Source organism: Cylas formicarius, unplaced genomic scaffold, assembly GCF_029955315.1.
Source record: "Cylas formicarius isolate icCylForm1 unplaced genomic scaffold, icCylForm1.1 PGA_scaffold_8__14_contigs__length_24414737, whole genome shotgun sequence".
NCBI classification, from domain to species: Eukaryota; Metazoa; Arthropoda; class Insecta; order Coleoptera; family Brentidae; genus Cylas; species Cylas formicarius.
This window is the reverse complement of record NW_026844361.1, coordinates 3,181,151-3,198,126: the sequence shown is the minus strand read 5'-3', so window position 1 is coordinate 3,198,126 and position 16,976 is coordinate 3,181,151. Positions and strand designations below refer to the sequence as shown.

General features: G+C 34.3%; 8 protein-coding genes across 27 annotated transcripts in view; 3 read left to right on the top strand and 5 right to left on the bottom strand.

The window, feature by feature from the left end:
• The window catches only part of LOC132706846 (histone-lysine N-methyltransferase SETD1), a 40,706-nt gene extending 37,820 nt beyond the window's left edge, over positions 1 to 2,886 (bottom strand). Inside the window, exons 1-4 of one of the 2 annotated variants that reach the window (XM_060678435.1) lie at positions 2,505 to 2,886; positions 2,223 to 2,447; positions 1,324 to 1,490; positions 769 to 1,267 (exon numbers count right to left, since the gene is read on the bottom strand). In XM_060678435.1, coding sequence (XP_060534418.1) covers positions 769 to 1,267; positions 1,324 to 1,490; positions 2,223 to 2,446 — 890 coding nt within the window. In that variant the 5' untranslated portion in view covers position 2,447; positions 2,505 to 2,886. The remainder of the gene's footprint in view (positions 1 to 768; positions 1,268 to 1,323; positions 1,491 to 2,222; positions 2,448 to 2,504) is intronic. The other variant, XM_060678436.1, reaches the window with a different exon arrangement.
• A 92-nt stretch (positions 2,887 to 2,978) lies between these two features.
• Positions 2,979 to 3,484, top strand: LOC132706848 (cytochrome b-c1 complex subunit 6, mitochondrial). The gene is made up of 2 exons (XM_060678439.1): positions 2,979 to 3,152; positions 3,211 to 3,484. The coding sequence occupies exons 1-2, from the start codon at positions 3,063 to 3,065 to the stop codon at positions 3,382 to 3,384; spliced, it is 264 nt and encodes an 87-aa protein (XP_060534422.1). The 5' UTR covers positions 2,979 to 3,062; the 3' UTR covers positions 3,385 to 3,484.
• LOC132706847 (mediator of RNA polymerase II transcription subunit 21) lies at positions 3,483 to 4,319 on the bottom strand. Its single transcript, XM_060678438.1, has 4 exons — positions 4,187 to 4,319; positions 4,022 to 4,135; positions 3,861 to 3,965; positions 3,483 to 3,805 (listed from the first exon to the last, which is right to left on the bottom strand). The coding sequence occupies exons 1-4, from the start codon at positions 4,226 to 4,228 to the stop codon at positions 3,629 to 3,631; spliced, it is 438 nt and encodes a 145-aa protein (XP_060534421.1). The 5' UTR covers positions 4,229 to 4,319; the 3' UTR covers positions 3,483 to 3,628.
• A 126-nt stretch (positions 4,320 to 4,445) lies between these two features.
• LOC132706120 (protein RRP5 homolog) lies at positions 4,446 to 5,552 on the bottom strand. The gene has a single exon (XM_060677254.1). The coding sequence runs from the start codon at positions 5,512 to 5,514 to the stop codon at positions 4,453 to 4,455; it is 1,062 nt and encodes a 353-aa protein (XP_060533237.1). The 5' UTR covers positions 5,515 to 5,552; the 3' UTR covers positions 4,446 to 4,452.
• Positions 5,553 to 5,707: 155 nt separating this feature from the next.
• LOC132706121 (protein DPCD) lies at positions 5,708 to 6,609 on the bottom strand. Its single transcript, XM_060677255.1, has 3 exons — positions 6,199 to 6,609; positions 5,908 to 6,144; positions 5,708 to 5,855 (listed from the first exon to the last, which is right to left on the bottom strand). The coding sequence occupies exons 1-3, from the start codon at positions 6,457 to 6,459 to the stop codon at positions 5,745 to 5,747; spliced, it is 609 nt and encodes a 202-aa protein (XP_060533238.1). The 5' UTR covers positions 6,460 to 6,609; the 3' UTR covers positions 5,708 to 5,744.
• Positions 6,610 to 6,786: 177 nt separating this feature from the next.
• Positions 6,787 to 7,310, top strand: LOC132706613 (small integral membrane protein 12-A). Its single transcript, XM_060678048.1, has 2 exons — positions 6,787 to 7,079; positions 7,131 to 7,310. The coding sequence occupies exons 1-2, from the start codon at positions 6,950 to 6,952 to the stop codon at positions 7,259 to 7,261; spliced, it is 261 nt and encodes an 86-aa protein (XP_060534031.1). The 5' UTR covers positions 6,787 to 6,949; the 3' UTR covers positions 7,262 to 7,310.
• A 28-nt stretch (positions 7,311 to 7,338) lies between these two features.
• LOC132706612 (6-pyruvoyl tetrahydrobiopterin synthase) lies at positions 7,339 to 8,187 on the bottom strand. The gene is made up of 3 exons (XM_060678047.1): positions 7,863 to 8,187; positions 7,738 to 7,817; positions 7,339 to 7,689 (listed from the first exon to the last, which is right to left on the bottom strand). Exons 1-3 carry the CDS (start codon positions 7,943 to 7,945, stop codon positions 7,412 to 7,414), a joined length of 441 nt encoding a protein of 146 aa, XP_060534030.1. The 5' UTR covers positions 7,946 to 8,187; the 3' UTR covers positions 7,339 to 7,411.
• Positions 8,188 to 8,359: 172 nt separating this feature from the next.
• Positions 8,360 to 16,976, top strand: part of LOC132706607 (osmotic avoidance abnormal protein 3) — a 37,297-nt gene continuing 28,680 nt past the window's right edge. For 12 of the 19 annotated variants that reach the window (XR_009619607.1, XR_009619606.1, XR_009619604.1 and 9 more), the window contains exon 1: positions 8,360 to 8,521. The gene's annotated coding sequence lies outside the window, so the exon portion shown is untranslated. Of the gene's footprint in view, positions 8,522 to 9,050; positions 9,076 to 16,976 lie in introns of those variants that run through there. The other 7 variants (XR_009619608.1, XM_060678039.1, XM_060678041.1 and 4 more) reach the window with 3 other exon arrangements.

Below are 16,976 nucleotides of genomic sequence, written 5' to 3'. Positions count from 1 at the left end.
ATGCAAAACCAACTCAAAGTCGCGTAATGAGAAATATAAATTTATTCAACTAATCTTGCAGCGCAAAATAGATGGATGAAAAGATCAGGGGCGACGACGAAGATCACGGCAGAAAAAAACCAGACGGTGGACGGGAATGACGACTGTACATATATTCAGGGAGGTTGTCAACAAGATTGTATGGATTAACATGCTTGCCAACATCCGTAGAGGATAGGCACTAGAAAAAGAATCAAGCAACCTTGATTCAAACATTTTAAGTAAAATATCTTAAAAAGTAAGGGATTGTGATATTAATTAAATTAAACTAATTAAACTAATTAAAAGTTAAGTGCTTTGTTAGACAAATGGATTGAAGCAAAAAAAAAATACAGGTTGTTCCATTTAAAATGTTCCTTACTGAATTTTTTTAACAGAAACCCTCTACAATCTATTGTCGAAAATATTACATCGAGTGCATACCATGAAACTTTGGTAAAGTATGGTATTAATTTTGAACGCCTAGCTTGAGTTGTATGGGCAAACAAAACAAAGCTTAAAAACTATCACATTTAAAAATATATAAAATTTAAGAATAACGTTAAGTTTTATTTTACTTAACTTTTCGGCTGACCCTGTTTAACTAAAAAGATTTTTAACTTGTGGATCTTTATCGATCTTGCAACTTTGTTGACGCATCCTGTATACCTATGGAGCCAGAATTGTCTAGCATTACTAGCAACCGAGATACCTCGCAATAACAACAAAATATAGACAGACTGTACATACGATAAGGGAGTGGTGTTGGTCGATCCATAGGTCGCTGAAAACTCACTGGATGCGGTACCGTAACCCATGTCGGCGCTGCCCGGAGTCGAAAACTCTCGGTACGACCGCGAACTGTACCTGTCTCGCTCCCTCTCGCGGTCCCGGTCTCGATCTTTTTTTAAATTGCGCATGAACTCTTCGGAATAATCGTCGTGATGTTTCAGTTCTTTTTCTTTCGCTTTGAACAGGCGATCCTCAAAGTCGTTATCGCCAGGATCGTAAGGTAACCTGTCATCATCGGTCTTCTTCTTTTCCGCCTCCGGTTTGGGGGTGGCTTCCGGAACCGCGGGAACGGGGGCGGTTTTTTTCTCTGCCGTCAGCTCCTCGAACCTCGCCTTACACTTTTCCCCAAAAGAGTCCAAAAATACGTCCAAAATTTTGCCCATGACGCTGGTATTGTTTAGTTTCTCCACGCACGCTTTCGCTGATTTAACCTCTTCGAAAATAACCCTCCCGATGCCTGAAACGGACGCGATTAATTATCAATCCAGCCGAATAATAATTCTAAACACTTACCCAAATGTTTGTTGGTCACTGGATGATAATATATAAAAAGTTCCTCTATAATTCCGAATTTTTGCACGATCTCTTTCAAAAATTGCTTGTCGATGTTATCGTTTAGGTGAAAAATAGTCACCTCGATCGACGGAGGCTCGCCGACGTAATTGTGATCGACCCTGAACCTGAAACCACAAGTTCGACTACTTTCCGAACGGCTCCGGTAAACGCGAGAATGACGTCAGCCATTTGTCAAAGTACACGTCCTCATTTTTCAGTTCCGACGATTTTGGCACGTTTTTTTTTCAAATATAATCGTCGGCATGTGAAAAAGGGAGAATAGATTGAAATTTTTAAGAAAATTAAGACAATTAGGTATAAAAATGCGTCTAATGGCGAAATAAGGTTAGGAACTCGTTTAGTACGTAATTTTCCAACATTTTATTAGAATCTCCATACAATCGATTAATTTCGGCTGAAAATTGAAAATTTGTATTCCTTTTTTTCGCATACGCACGAAAAGTTACCTTTCTGTGCTAAATATATCTTAACCCTCAAATTAACACTATTGTTTATAAACTGATGCATATTTTGTTTTAAAACGAAACCACCACTTAATGGAGCAGCCAAAATGAACATAAAACCCTAAAATCACCAAAATCCTAAAACTTAACGAATATTTCCAAAAGTGAGGTTATGGTACCCAAAACAATAATCAACGGGATGAGTTATTGAAAACTCAAAAACTGAAAATATCTGCGTTAAAACTCACTTAAGCTCTTGTCTACTTAATACCAATCCCGCAAATGGTAGGTATATTAACAAATTGAAACTCTAACAAAAAAAGTAACCTAAGAAAGATTATTAACAGAAAATTAACTTTGGGAAGGAATTAATAAATCATTTGCAGCCCTCACCTAGGTACAGGCAGTTCCAGTGTCTCCAGACGGGTCCATATCCTTGTTAAGTGAGAACGCGGATCTCTAAGAGTGACTGGGGGGTAGGTATTGTCATTGGGTACCACTCCATCATAGCGGTAGAGCTTAGGACTACCCTTTACCAAAAAGGGATCAACTAGGAGTTTGTAGTTCTTTGGCTTGGTGTTTTGGTTTCCATGACTTCGGTGATCCATGCCGTTCATCCTATAGAGAAGATATAAAATTCACCAATATTTCAATATTTGGAAGCATTTTTCATACCTGTATTAGGCCCGCACAAAGTTCAATGGAAAGACGCGAACATAACAATAAACAAACAATCAATCAACTTGGGTCAAATTTTAAAATTGCTGGCATCGTTTTTCGGACGAGATTTTCAACGGCGATTCGAGAAAACGGGTAAAGATTATAATTTAATTGACCGATTTGTTTAAATATGCTCGCGGTTACAGTTTCTACGAAAATATAATAACAACGATCTATCACCCAACCACCTAACCTCGACTTTTGCCAGAGAATACGGCGAATATGAAAATGGTCATTACAAACTGTACTTGCATAAAATTTAATTAATATTTGTTAATTCGAAACAACATTTGGCCCGAAGCTTTAAAAAATACTTTATTTTAAATTGAACTCAAGAGTAGCTGAAATTAATAGAAATAGAACAAATATAAGCTAGATTTACACCATCTTGAGACTCACCACTCATTTTATCTTTGAAACACATTTTAGTACACTTTTCTTTGGAACGCAAACTTACTCTGGTAGATTATTACGTAAAAAGGATTTTCAAGGAACTGAATATTACCCAAAAAAATGTTCTTCGACAAATTTGTCCGAAAATTGCCATCCGTAAGGGCGCAGGAAGCTGACGAAGAGCTCGTAGATCCCCAGGAGGTTCTAAGGGTAAAGTTCCAATAACCGCAAAATTTAATAATTAAAAAACAGGTAAATATTATTTTAGGAAAAATGCCGGGAATCGCAACACTGTAAGGAATTAGCCGAAAGATATCAGATTTGCAATGATAGAGTAAACTCGCGCAGCCAAACAGCCGAAACCTGTACTGAAGAACTTTTTGACTTGCTCCATGCTGTAGATCACTGCGTCACCAAAGACCTCTTTAGCAAACTTAAATAAAACTGCTCCATATGGGTAGCATTTGATTTTTCTCGTACACTGCTTCAATATGTTTGTGAAATGTAGCAAAACTATTACAAATAAACCCCGCAGTAGGTAACATATTTTTTTTAATAAATTTTTAGTTGCTTAACCTAAGTTATTAATGTAACATATATATCTAATGCAGCCTTTTGAATACACTCATCAGTTTTTACGCGAGGGTCAAATTCGTGAGATTTCTGACCCTCCGTACACCCCTTAATCATTCCCGTCCACCAGATGCAACTTTCGTAAGATGTTGCATGTCTAGCTGAGCCTGAGCAATATCGCTCAATGCAGCTTGAATTTTTTCAAGTAAATCTTGACCTCCACGAACTACAGCATCTAAACGCTCAGCTGCCTCTTGATTTTCCTGCTCCAAAATTCTTAGACTGGCCAACTGAAAAATCCAAATGAATAACATTGCATATATGCTTTACGATCTCTAGTGTAACCTGCAACTCTGTAGAGTTTTCTTCGCTAGGCAATGACTCTATAAGGGTGTCAATATCCTTGGCACATCTAGCGATCAAAGTTGTAAACAACTGAACATAGTCTTCCTGTACAAAGCAATTGTTAATTGCAAAAAATATAACTAGCCATTATATACTTTTACCTGAGTTTGTTGTTGTTGGGGCGTCTGGGACCCTGTCCTGTCAAAATTAGTAAATTTGCTAGGTGGTGCGAATTGCTGTAGAATGCCGATGCTGTTACAAAAGTGCTCTGCTTGCTGAAAATTTTATTTGCAAAAATCAAATGGTCAACTACCCAAAGAACTAACCTGATTTATGCAATCCTGTAATTGAGTGAGCCTATCAGCCATTGTTTGCTAAATATTAAAACTATTTCAAAATTACAAAAATTTAGAATGATCTATAACTTCCTTCCTGGTATAAAAATAGGTTATGTATTATTAATCTTCTTCCTATGCGAATGTCACTTGCCCAGTATTATACATTATTTTATGGGGAATTAAGAGTAAATTAAACAAAGATAAACAAAATTAGATTTATTTATAAAATTAGTTACCAAAAGCTTATTATTATGTTACTTAATGCTAGCTATGTAAGCCGCGGCTCGAACTTTGATAGCTCCCACACTCACTTCTGTACCATAACTCTCTTCAAATTTTCTGAACTTCATAAACAAAGTTTTCATACACTTCAGTGGTAACTTTTGACTTACAGCCCTGTCAAGCACTTGCCTTGCCTGTGGTATGTCACCCTTTTTTACCAACTGATCCACGTATGTGCACCAAATATTGACTCTCCTGGGATCAGTTGTCAAGATGGTTTCAAATATTGCACAACCTTGTTCAGGCTCTCCATGTTTAAATTCCATAATAGCAAATCGAACAATTATATTTATTTGTGTCTTCTTGTCAAGTATGGATCGCAAAGCGCCTTCTTTGCAGTTCCTTGCTTCTTTGAATTTGTTTAATTGATAGTAGATTTTAGCCAGATCCAACCACATATGCAATTCTTGTTTAAACTTGCCTCTCACTTTTTTAACCTTCTGCTCCATCTCTTCGTATTTCCCCGCCTCGGCCAGCATTTGTATCCCCTTTAAGTAAATCTGCAAAGCATCATTGTACTTTACCGCATCCTGAAATACACTTTCAAAAGACTCTTTTGTCCCAAACATATTCTCCAAATTGAGTAATGCCACCCACACTTTAAATTTGTCTTCTATCCTAGTCACATTTATAGTTTCCAGTGCTTTTTTTGCAACCGTTCTCGCTTTATTTATTTCCGTTGAAGCCACATGAAAGGCGATATACCTGATCCACATCTCTGAATTATTGGGATCAGCCAACAGGAGCCTTTCAAAATGCTCAGAGTTCTTAGGCTCTGTCAGGTTGGCGAGCTCATTTTCTTTCTTCAAAATCTCGTCGTTCCGTTTTTTTATTAACTCTACTCTTTCCGCGCGACTCAACTTTTTCTTCCTCTTAACAAATTCCTGCTGCTGCTCATCATCCGATGATGACTCGTAGAGTGGCGGGTTCTCGACATCCGCATAACTATAAAATGAAGATATTCCTGGTAAAAGAGGACGCTTAACGCTCAAATTGTTTGCAGTATCGGTGCGCGCGGAACGTTTTTGTTTCATTTTTCCGATTGGTTATGTACTTTTCTTCCTCTTTTATCTTTAAAAATTTAAATTACACCATCACCACTTCTGCTTCAGCCATAACCAGTTAGTAGACTCAGCCGAAACTTCTTAATTTGTTAACTGTGAAAATTGTTTAAAGTAACAGAGAACCCTAAATTTTATTCTATATATTTGGTAAAAGGTAATTAGATAAAACATTTTACATGTTAATACAATTATCAATTTATTTAACTAGGTTTACAGTCATTCAACCCTTCTCCATATTTCTGAGGTTCAATGCCTTTGATTACTTCTAACATGTTTTTCTCAAAATCCAACAGCTGCTTGGGTTTCTTATACTAAAAATTTAAGATATAGTTATTAAGAAAATCATGGGGGCAAATATATTACTGTTATGATCAATGTGTTGTATCTATGGGAAAAGGCAACATTTGCCTGCACTAAATCAATCCCTAATCTTTGAAGATCTGGAACATCCAATCTCTTATAATACTTCTTGTTTGTGGTTCTTACAATCAACTGCTGGGAGTCCTGATCCGCTGTGACTGAATAAACTTCTAAGGGATATGGCAAATTACGTATCCTCCACTCCAAATTCAATTTTGTGTTACGTTTACAGATAAATGGCTGCAAAATAAGAATTAATATCTTTGCCAGCTAAGGCAGCACACACTTGCACACCTGATCAGCATTTTCGCGTATCATACACTTGTCGACACAATTGTATATTGGTTCAGGATCTCCCAGTTCCACTTCCCACTTCGGTTCACCCTTAAGCTCATTTTTCATGCGCCACGCTCTTCGGTTTAACAGTTTAGTTGTCAGATTATACTCCTCTACCATTTCTCTATTGTCTCCGAAGTCATAGTGAATTTTTTTCAAATTATGATCCACAATACACGACTTTTTGGCCCTTTTGATTAGAGAAAACCAGTCGGTCATTGTAAAAGAGACTCACTTACATCTTCGTTGATAGCAAACGATTGTCGCATTTTTATACGGTGTCCTAGGAAACCCAAAATATAGATTTAACAAACAATTTTAAACGAAAACGGGGTTAAGTGCAAGTTCATCTTCCTCAATCCGTCATATGATGTCCACGCTTAATGAATATATCAAAATTGGACAATTGGCCCGATAGTAACAGGCGGATATAAAATTGCACGTTATTTTGAGATGATTCTGGGGGTGGCATTGGACGTTCCAGGTCGTTTTTTGTCGGCTCCCTGCAAAATCCACTCACTGTTTTTTGATTGCAATCTTTTCTTATATCAAAAATCTTCAATGGAGGTCGAACTTCGACCGTCGAAGATGGGCGAATGATCCTATATACTTTATACTCAGAAACGCATAATTGAATTGGCAAGATAGTTTGAACGTTTTGGATAAAACCATTTGTTAGTATTTGATGCAGGTACTGAGATAAATCACAATGTTGCCGGTAATTTATGGATTTTTAAGGGCCTACGCCCCATACGTAACCCTACCTTTTGCGGCGGTCGTTGGATTTATAGGTTATAATTTGGAAAACATATTATCGGATAATTATACGCCTTATCATAGTAAGTCCTCAAGAAATTGCATAATATATTTATACAGTTCCTCTCTTTAAGAGTCCATTGAAGAGCAACGTAAGGAAAGATTGTTAAGTGAAGAAAAATTGCAGTCAGCAGAGAATGTAGAGAAGTTAAAATACAAAGCCAATGTCTTAGGAACAAATTTATCGCCGTCACTATCTAGTTGAAATGCTCAAGCTTTGTAATTTGGTTTAAGTGTGGGGCTGAACATTTATGGGCCTGGAGGAAAAACGCGACGACCCAGTGAATGTAAATTGATCTATTTTGAGATTAATATATTACATATAATAAAAAAATAGAATGTCTTGAATGCAGATTCACTCTCCTCTATATCTGACGATGTTATTCTCGGTTTCGTGTATCTCGACTTCGTAAAGAAGTTTGGGTCGGTCCATAATTTGTTGCATTTGCTTCCAAATGAATATGGCAACATTTTCTGTTGTGCTTGGGCAGATTTTGAAAAAATCAATATCTTTATCCAAATTCTTATGGTCCATTGGCACCATAATTGCTTCTTCCATGCATTTTTTTAAATCGGTAAGATTCATCAGCATTCCCGTTTTTTTGTCAATCTCCCCATAGAGAGTGACTTTTACTGGAACATTTTGTAATAATGCCAATAAAAGCGGTAAAATGTCCTTACCAACGTAATTGTGGCCGTGTCCGTTCACATGGTTGCATTTTCCGTAAATTTTCGCATTTTCTTCGTCACTTAAATATTGACTACAACAGAATCTTAGACAATCTTTAGAAATTCAGCCTTCTCACCTATGTAGTCGATGACACGCCGACAAGGTTATTCTCCTACTTTGGTAGCACTTAGGAGGATTGTCTAAATGAGTATCTCCCATATTTATTAACGAAAAAAGAGATTGTGCAATATGTTCCCCTTCACTTTTTACAAAAAAAGAACCTTCCAAATTCGTGGTACTTTGTTTCGTTGTCAGTCAGACCGGTTGTTCGAGTGATTGTTGTGGAAGAAGAAGAATTCAATTTTCATATAGCTCGGGTATGTCCGAAAAAATATTTTAAAAAAATCTACTGGTTTTGCTCAATATGGGTTTAATAAATTTGGTTAGAATCGACTTTATGTACTGACGTGTGACAGTTAAATAAAACTTAACTTTTTCAAAAGCCGGCGCCACAGAATGCCATTGTTTAGTGGTCTGTGCCCGTGCTAATTGGGCCAATTCGGCCCTGATGGGGTGACGGGGCGCATGGAAAGCTGCTTTCTAATCGTCGGAAATCAACTTCGCTAGCGGGTCAGCCGGTCAGTTCTATTAGGAATAAAAGCGGATTCGGTAACGCATCAGAAATAATCGATCTCGTATAATAAATTGCGGGTGTTTGAAATTTGAAAAGAAATCGGAACCGGAAATTTCTCCGCACAGCTTTGCAACGATAACATAGGTAACTGCGATTTCAAGGTATGCGAATAACTGTTTTCAAATTAGATGTTATATCATGTTTTCTTTTGTTGCGAAAATAAACAAATCCGGAAATTTCCACGCACAGTTTTCCAACGACAACATAGGTAACTGTGATTTCAAGGTATGCGAATAACTGTTTTCAAATTAGACGTTACGTCATTTTTTTTTTGTTGCAAAAATAAACAAATTCGCAATCTGCGGTTCTGCTGCGTCTACCGTTGCGCATTGATGGAATTTCTTCGCAAAGGTGCATACGCTTGGTACGACAACGTATGTACGATCGACCTACATATAATGAATAATAAAAATGCATCGAACAGACACAAACGGAGAATTCGACTTGTTTACTCTACAATATTTATACGGTGACCCATTATTTGAATTGAACGCGCTCAGTTTTTGATTTTCCAATGGAGACGAGTTGTATTCATAGTTATGGGAAATTGCTTCGCAAGAAACGTTGCGTTCAATCTGTTCTCTATTTAGTAGTTTAAATCATAAACAAGTGGCTCGCACGCTTGATCCGTATTTAATTGGATGTTTTAGAATAGGTAAGAACAGCGGTGTTTATACCCTCAGAAAAAGGGTTTACTATGAACTGTTTTATGCATTTCTGAATTGCTATATTATAGTTACCACCTATGATATATCATTTTTCGTCAATATTCAAAGAAGTTAATCAACAAAAACTGCATATTTAGGTAAAACGTAGGTGAAGTAGTAGCGGAAGCGTATGTTTTTAAATGTCAGTGGAAGTTGACGGTATTTTCTTACAGTTTGAAAACTTTTTCGATTTTTTTGTGAAATTTGAGGGCAGTACTGATAAAATTTTATTAAGTTCGTATTTTTTTCTTTATAATTTCCCTGGCGCCGCCTGTAATGCAAATTAAGAGATTTTTGAATTCAATCCAAAGAAATACTTATTTACCCAAATTTTAGTTTTTATTTATTTATTTATATTATTTTTATTTATTTATTTATATTTGAACATGGTCGTATGATATTCTTAACAAGGATAAGGTTTATAAAAGGATCCGTAGGCTAGGCTATTTAGTAATAATCTACTAGCACTTATGTATTGCCTAAATATGTTATATACTAACCGCACAGATCAAAAAAGTGCCATATTTGCATTGAAATAAATCCAAACGATGTAAATCTGATGTAAATCTATCTTTCACTGTTGGAGAAATGGGTCCTTTTGAATAACTGTGACTATTTTAGCCTATATTTTTTTATTGTCTCTTTGCCGTTTTGAGCCCCAGCGATTTCATTTATCTGATATCAAAAATTAGAAAAAACGCCGAAATTTATGATTGTTTGGTTTTCAGTCATGAGCCATGAGGCATCAAATCTTTTGGTCATTTGACGTTCCTTAAAAAAAGAAAATAATAAAATAAAAGACAATGTATTATTTCAATTCCAATATAGTACTTTTCCTGGTTGGTAGTAAACTGTGCAGAGTTTTTAACACAAAATATATTTTTTTAATACTTAAAGGATTGTTGCAATTTAAAATTTTGTGTTTATTTTTATTTAACTTCTTTTTAAAAAATGAATAGAATGAATGAATATATTTTTTCTGTTTTTGTCTGGGAAAAACTTTACCATGTATTAAATACCATTTTTTATTAAAAATACTTTATACGACATTGTTTAAATAACAAAAACATAAATTTTTAATGTTTTGGTGTGCTTTTGACATTTTCTCAACGTTATCTGCTACAGCAAAACATTGAAAATTTAATAAAATCACATTGTGTCGTGCGTCGTTGCATTCGTAATAAAAAATGCTATTTAATACATGGTGTAGTTTTTTCACGGACCATATGACAAAATAAAGTTGATGATGATTTCACCGAAATAGTATTTTGATTACAATTATATTTATGGTTCTAAAACATTACAAAGTACGATTCGACAGTTTCTCGACAACAGGTAGTTGCGAGTTAAATTTCGGAGAAACGGGCATATACCAATAGCGGTTCAAAGAACGGCCATTATACGAAGGAGTCGGAGTGGTACACACCTCGTCACCCCATTTTCGCGATAAAACCCCGTCACGCACGAAAATAACGCAATACAATCAGAGCACTTGACCCCGCCGCGCCTGGTCCGTTACAGTTCAGAAGTGGGATATTAACTATTCGTGTCAAGGTTACGGTGTTTATGTATTGCCCATATTCCGGCGAAAAGCGGCATGGAACTCATTGATTGGCGCCGTTGCAATAAGTAGGCGCTGAACTTGAATAAAACGGGGGGAAATGGAGTCGTCTCTACGGGTTACCGCGCGATCACAACAAATTTACGTATTACTTTTTTTTGTACGCGTCGGTGTAATGTGCATTCCGCGGCTGTCCCGTCGCACTTTGATACTTATGGAAATAACGTATAATAAGTGAATCGATTTCCGTGCCGTTCGATGTATGTGCGGCATATTATCGCCGCGACGGGAAATATAGGACCCGATTTTCCTTCGAAATAAACCTAATTGCTCGAATGCAATAAGAAATGGGTTACGGCGAAATACTTACGCGATTCAATTGTCAATTTTTAAAATTAAGATGTTCACACTAACTATTTTATCAAGTATTCCGGAAGACAATTAAAAATCGTATCAAAACCACGCACGTTGTATCAATACAACCTATTCTATTTACAACCAATGAACGAAAAGATTAATTTCGCATCCCAACCAATACTAAAGTTAGTTTTGAATTTTTCAGTTTATTCATATAATGCATTTTATTATATTTATTTAGTATATTAAAGAAATGATTGTTGGATCACCAAAAATAACAATCTACAAATGATTTGGAGGAACAGCCAAATGGACAGGTCATATTAACTATTCGAGATGCGTTGTGGTGTTTTTACGCGTTTCCAGAAGGACAAATATTCCTTCATAATTCTTGCAAATGTCAAAACACCAGTCGTTTATTAATATTGATTTATTAATGTTTTAATGATAACTACTCTACCGAATCAGGAAGCACATTGTAGATTAGGTACTGAATTTTAAATAAAGAATAATATGCATATACTTTTAAATTGTAATTTTAGTTAGTCACTAACTTGCACTCATAAGCAAAATCATAAAATTTTGATTACATGTTAGTTTGTTATATATTAAGTAAATATTTTTTAAATATTTAAAATTTTCAACACTTAAGTTTACTATTATTACTATTATATAGCACTTATTGTCATAAAAGAAGAACAAGTAAATTATAATACAAATACAATTTTATAAGACTACTCCAATAGATCCCACTTTGTTAGAACAAAAAAACTTTAAAAAGGAAAGAAAAAAAAATTACTAAATATGGATTTTGTCCCTAATAAATAAATAATAAATTAGATTACTAATTTGAATAAAGTTGAAATAGTCCTTCAAATCTGTTATACCATAGATTTCATCTCTAGTTATTTTTTTAATTTAATAATGTGATTAATTAGTCTGGTATAATGAAAGTGTGTTTTTTGTGAAACTCCCTCTCTCTCTCTCAAATTTAATATTGCCTATAGAGATTTTAACATTGCTTTTAAGAAAAACCACCTTATTTTTTCACCCAAAAATAATAAAATGAGTTTTCTCAGGATTAAGTTTCATGTTGTGTTTTTTAGAAAGATCACTTAATATTTGTAAGTCCGTATTGATAATTCTAAGAGCTCCCAAGAAATCTATCTTCCGTATAAAAAGAAAAATAAATTTGGGTATCTTTAGCGAATGCCTGTACTTTACAGTATCCACATGTAATATGTACCTGATCAGATAAATTATTATTGCCCTGTATAGACAAACCTATTGGCTAAATAGGATCATATAAGAATTGAAGCTGCATTATCAAAACCATAATATTTTAATTTAGATACAAGAAGTTAATGATTTATTGTAACAAATGCCTTTGAATAATCTCATATAATAAGGATAGTTTTGGTTAGTTTAGGTTAATTAATTAATTAAGATCATAAGTCACATTCATAAGGGCAACAGATGAGTCTAAATTCATTCCAAAACCGCATTTAGTTTTTGAGTTAATTAAATTGCCAATGAAATACATATGTATATATATTGACAACCCGAGGATAGAAAAAAACTGACTTTGAAATCATCAGAAACGGTTTGCCACAGGGCTTGGTTCCTTCCACATTGTTTTTGCTCAATGTACGTGCCGATACGAAAGATAGCGTGAAAATTCAAAGTTTAGACAATATACGGACGACAGCATTTGCCCATTAACAACAGAACATTGTAGCAACACTAGAGGAGCTAAACTTCGATCTGCAAAAACTAAATATATTTGCACAAGTCACAATTAATAGTAATAGACGAAAATACAAAACTAAGAGATAGACTTCAATCTAAAAGGTCAAATAAATAACAAAACTATCCTAATCGTCCAACAAGCAAAACATCTAGGTATTATATTTTATAGTTGTGGTTAGCTTTATGGGAGACTTTCGTTCTATCTCTATTTCATTATGGTGATATAGTCTCCCTCGCTCGCTGTTATGGCAAAATACACTAAAACCTTGTTACTTTCGAAAAATCGAATTTTTCGAACGTATCTACTCTCGGTAACGCTAGGACCCATGGGATCGAAATTGGTACATAAATGATCAGCGTCGAAAAAACAATTTTTTTTGTCTGTCCGTTCTCCGTTCTCGTCTTTTGGTTTTTCCTGAATAATTTTCGAATCGTTAAAGCTACAAAATTGAAATTTGCCTCCCATATTTTTTTCGCGATTTTCGACTGTCTTTTGAACATTGTTATGAAACACGATAAGTGTCCGAAATTTGAAGCAATCGACTTCATATTTGGCACATATTGACAGATCCTATTGAAAATGGGGGGGGGGGGAAGTATTAAAAAAAAAAATAAAAATCGCGTTTGCAAGACCGAAAACATTCTTGAACCAGAAGACGCAGAGAATATAAATTTTTATTCTTGACAATTTTTCAAAAATATACAGGGTGCGCCGCAAATTAAAAAAAAAAATGAAAAATAGGTCCCCCTATTATTGAAGATGGGCAATAATTTAAAAGTCGTGTTTTAGATGTCAGTTTCTTTTACATGACGATATAGCTCATATAAACAGCTAAAACTTTTGCATTTAAGGTTTTTAAGTATTGTACAGGGTGTTCGCGATATTCCGTGCAATATTAAAAAACATCATTAGTGCCCCAAGTTTGCAGCTACCGACTTCAGACATGGGAGAGAATTAGAAGTCTGGACCCGCATTTAGACTCTTTAAATTGGGAGCAATAAAATAACGCGAAGTATTTTTTTTTACTTTTGATTTTTTTTTCTTTATTTTGGCATCCGGAAAAACAAGTTTTTCTCCATAACCATTCACGCCATCGGAAAAATTTTACAACCGCAACACGTGGGAGACCCGGCGCTGTAACTTTTGTTTCACGCATTTTTTCGATTATATACAAGGTGTTTTAGTTATGGACAGAAATTTAAAAGATCCTGAAAATTGTTCTTTTACAGAGTAAATTATTAGCCGCAAATCAAAAATCGTAAAAAATATGGGTAATTGGTTTAAAAAGGCCGCATCAAGAGCTAGAATTTTTGTATTTGCGGTTTTCGTCTTTCACATACGCTGTTCGAGATATTTGAAAAAATCCAAATGAAAATCACCCTCATCCTCAATCTAGACGCGATGTCGTCATTTACTATCACCACGTACTGCATAGTTTCAGAAAACAAAGAGTTTCTTGAAAACTATTTACTCCATTGGAAAAATTCGTATACCAGAAAACTAAGGAGATCCAGGGCTACAACCTCTATTTTGAACATTGTTGGAATTATATGCAGGGTACGTCGTTTGTGGTAATGTGATAATTTGATAGGAGCAGTATCGTAAGCTGTGTCGAGGGAGACTTTAAGGTTTCGTCTACAGTACAAATATTAATATTTACCGAAGTTTGCCGTAACTTTGAAGTTGAACGAGATGTAAAGGACACTTTATATAGGGTGTATTCACAATAAGATTACATCGATTTTGCGAAAGTTCCAGGGTGGTACGTAGGAACACGATAGAAAAACAATGCGTCCCTCTAGGACAAGAAACCGCGAAGTGCCTTTTTTTTTAAATAAAAAGCTGATTCGCGCTACTCGCGACGAACTTGCCCCGCCCAGCGACGATTTTTCAAGAGCAATCTTGTTTTGTTTATTGCTTCAACTTAAAGTCATGGCCAACTGAGACTATTTAATAAAAGAGAGAGAGAAGACAGAAGAACTATTAGGAATATTAAAAAAAAATCCACCAATCCTTATTCAGGAGGATTTAGAACCCAATTATATCAATTTTTATGTTTGAAATGCGCCTCGCCTAAGGTTGTACATCGTTGTAAAATCAGATATCGAAAAGGGCTGTTATTGATTCTTATTTAGGACTACATAAAACCCAACTGTACTAATTTCCATGAGTTCGAAATATCGCAGGTGCATCGCTTAAGCATTACTCCTGTAGAATGTTTGTTTATGACTCAAGTTTGATAATGTTTTTTTGTTGGATAGATTTCACTAAAAGATACTAACGATTTTCTTAAAATTAAATATGATAATTGAGGATTAGATATGAACTAAACAGTCCTTATATAGCAGTATTTTTTTTTAATTGAAAAGGATTTTTAATTCTCATCTAATAATGAAAATAACAGAAATATCAAAATTAATTGACGTCATCATACTGTTTCCTTTGTAAAACCAAGTTTGCCATGGGGAAACGAATATTCGACAGTCAAATTCACTCGCTAAATTATATTCTAATTTTGTTTACATCTTTCGAATACTAAGTTTAATTAATTTTGTTGTTTTAAGATGATACTAAAAAATAAATGTCCCTTAAAAAGTCTTTTTTATCCTTATTTTTGAAATTTGTATAACTAAAATCACATACAAAATAATCGTTATTTACAAGGTTTACAATATTTATTTTTTTAAAACATTAAAAACTTTGGCCATTGGTTTAATTACTTTTAGGTAGTCCTGAACATGAATTTGTTGTCATTTTCAATTTGAAAAAATCTCTAAAACTACTTCCCATTTTCAAAAAACTGCGTCTCAGTCCATGCTATATGAAAAACGCGTTTTATTTCTGTTTAGTAAGATGTATCCAGCAAAAAAGAGCTATTGCAAAATTGTACTATAAACAAACATTCTAACGGAGTAATGCTTGTATTCGCACTTCATTCGTTGATACTTTATTTTTAAAGAAATCCCTAATAATGAGGTTTTTCTGTGTTTTTGAGAGATCTATCCAAAAAAAAAAACATCAAAATCAAACCGTAATCAAAGATTTTACAATGATGTACAGCCTTAAGCGCGGATATTTCAAACACCCTTTCTTGAAATATTATAAAAATTGGCATAGTTGGGTTCTAAGTACTCCTGAATATGAATTCGTTGGCAATTTATCTTTAAAAAATCCCTAATAGTACTTCTCTCATCTCTCTCTTTTCAGAAATAGTCTCGTTTTAAGCAAATAAGCAAAACAAGGTTTTATTGAATTTTTTAGAGACCTATCCAACAAAAAGAAAATATCAAAATCATAACACATAAACAAAGATTTTACAAGGGTGTACAGTTCTAAAGTGGGATACACTGTAAAATACCATTTCGAATCCACATTACTCCACATTTTAATAATCAGATAATTTTAAATATGATTAATCGACGTAATTATCATACGTACAATTTTACAAACAAATTGTGACAAGCCAGGTACCTTTTTAACGAGGTTAAATTGTTATTTTAAAGACGTATATGACAAGAGCATTTCCTCTACAGCGTACAGCAAATATTCTTTGCTATTTTGTTACTATCAATAGAAGACGCATTTTTCAGGGTTTGTTCGCATTTTCTCCCTTGAAGGGAGAAACGTTATCGGTTTCTTAATTGGGAGGAAATTCTTTTTGTCTAGCACTTGTGAATAATACTTTTGTAAACGGCTGGTATGCTGACAAACTAAATGATGTGTAAATGTGTAACTACAAAAATTGTTAGGATGCACAATTTAAAATTATTTGATTGGCTCAAAAAATCGTAACGAATAAAAAATATGTTTATTTAAATGGGACACTCTACTTTTAAATGGTGTTTTCAATTCCTCATAAAATTCTTCAACTTTTTTATTAATAATAATACATACCTAAAGCTAACAGTTCTTCCAGTATTCTAATTATTATTATTTTTAATATTTGATATTAGCGTTACTAGAAAATGACGTAAAAGATATATGCGACGGAATTTGAATTAGATGCTACAGATTGTTCAAAACAAAGAAATATATTTGGATTATTTTAAGCTGAAAAATATTTAAAAAAATATACAACTTTCATTAGGTATGTCATATTTTCAATAGTTGGCGATTTATTTTAACTTTTTCAATATTTTTGTCAATATCAGTTGGCCATGACACAACTATTAGCGAACAGA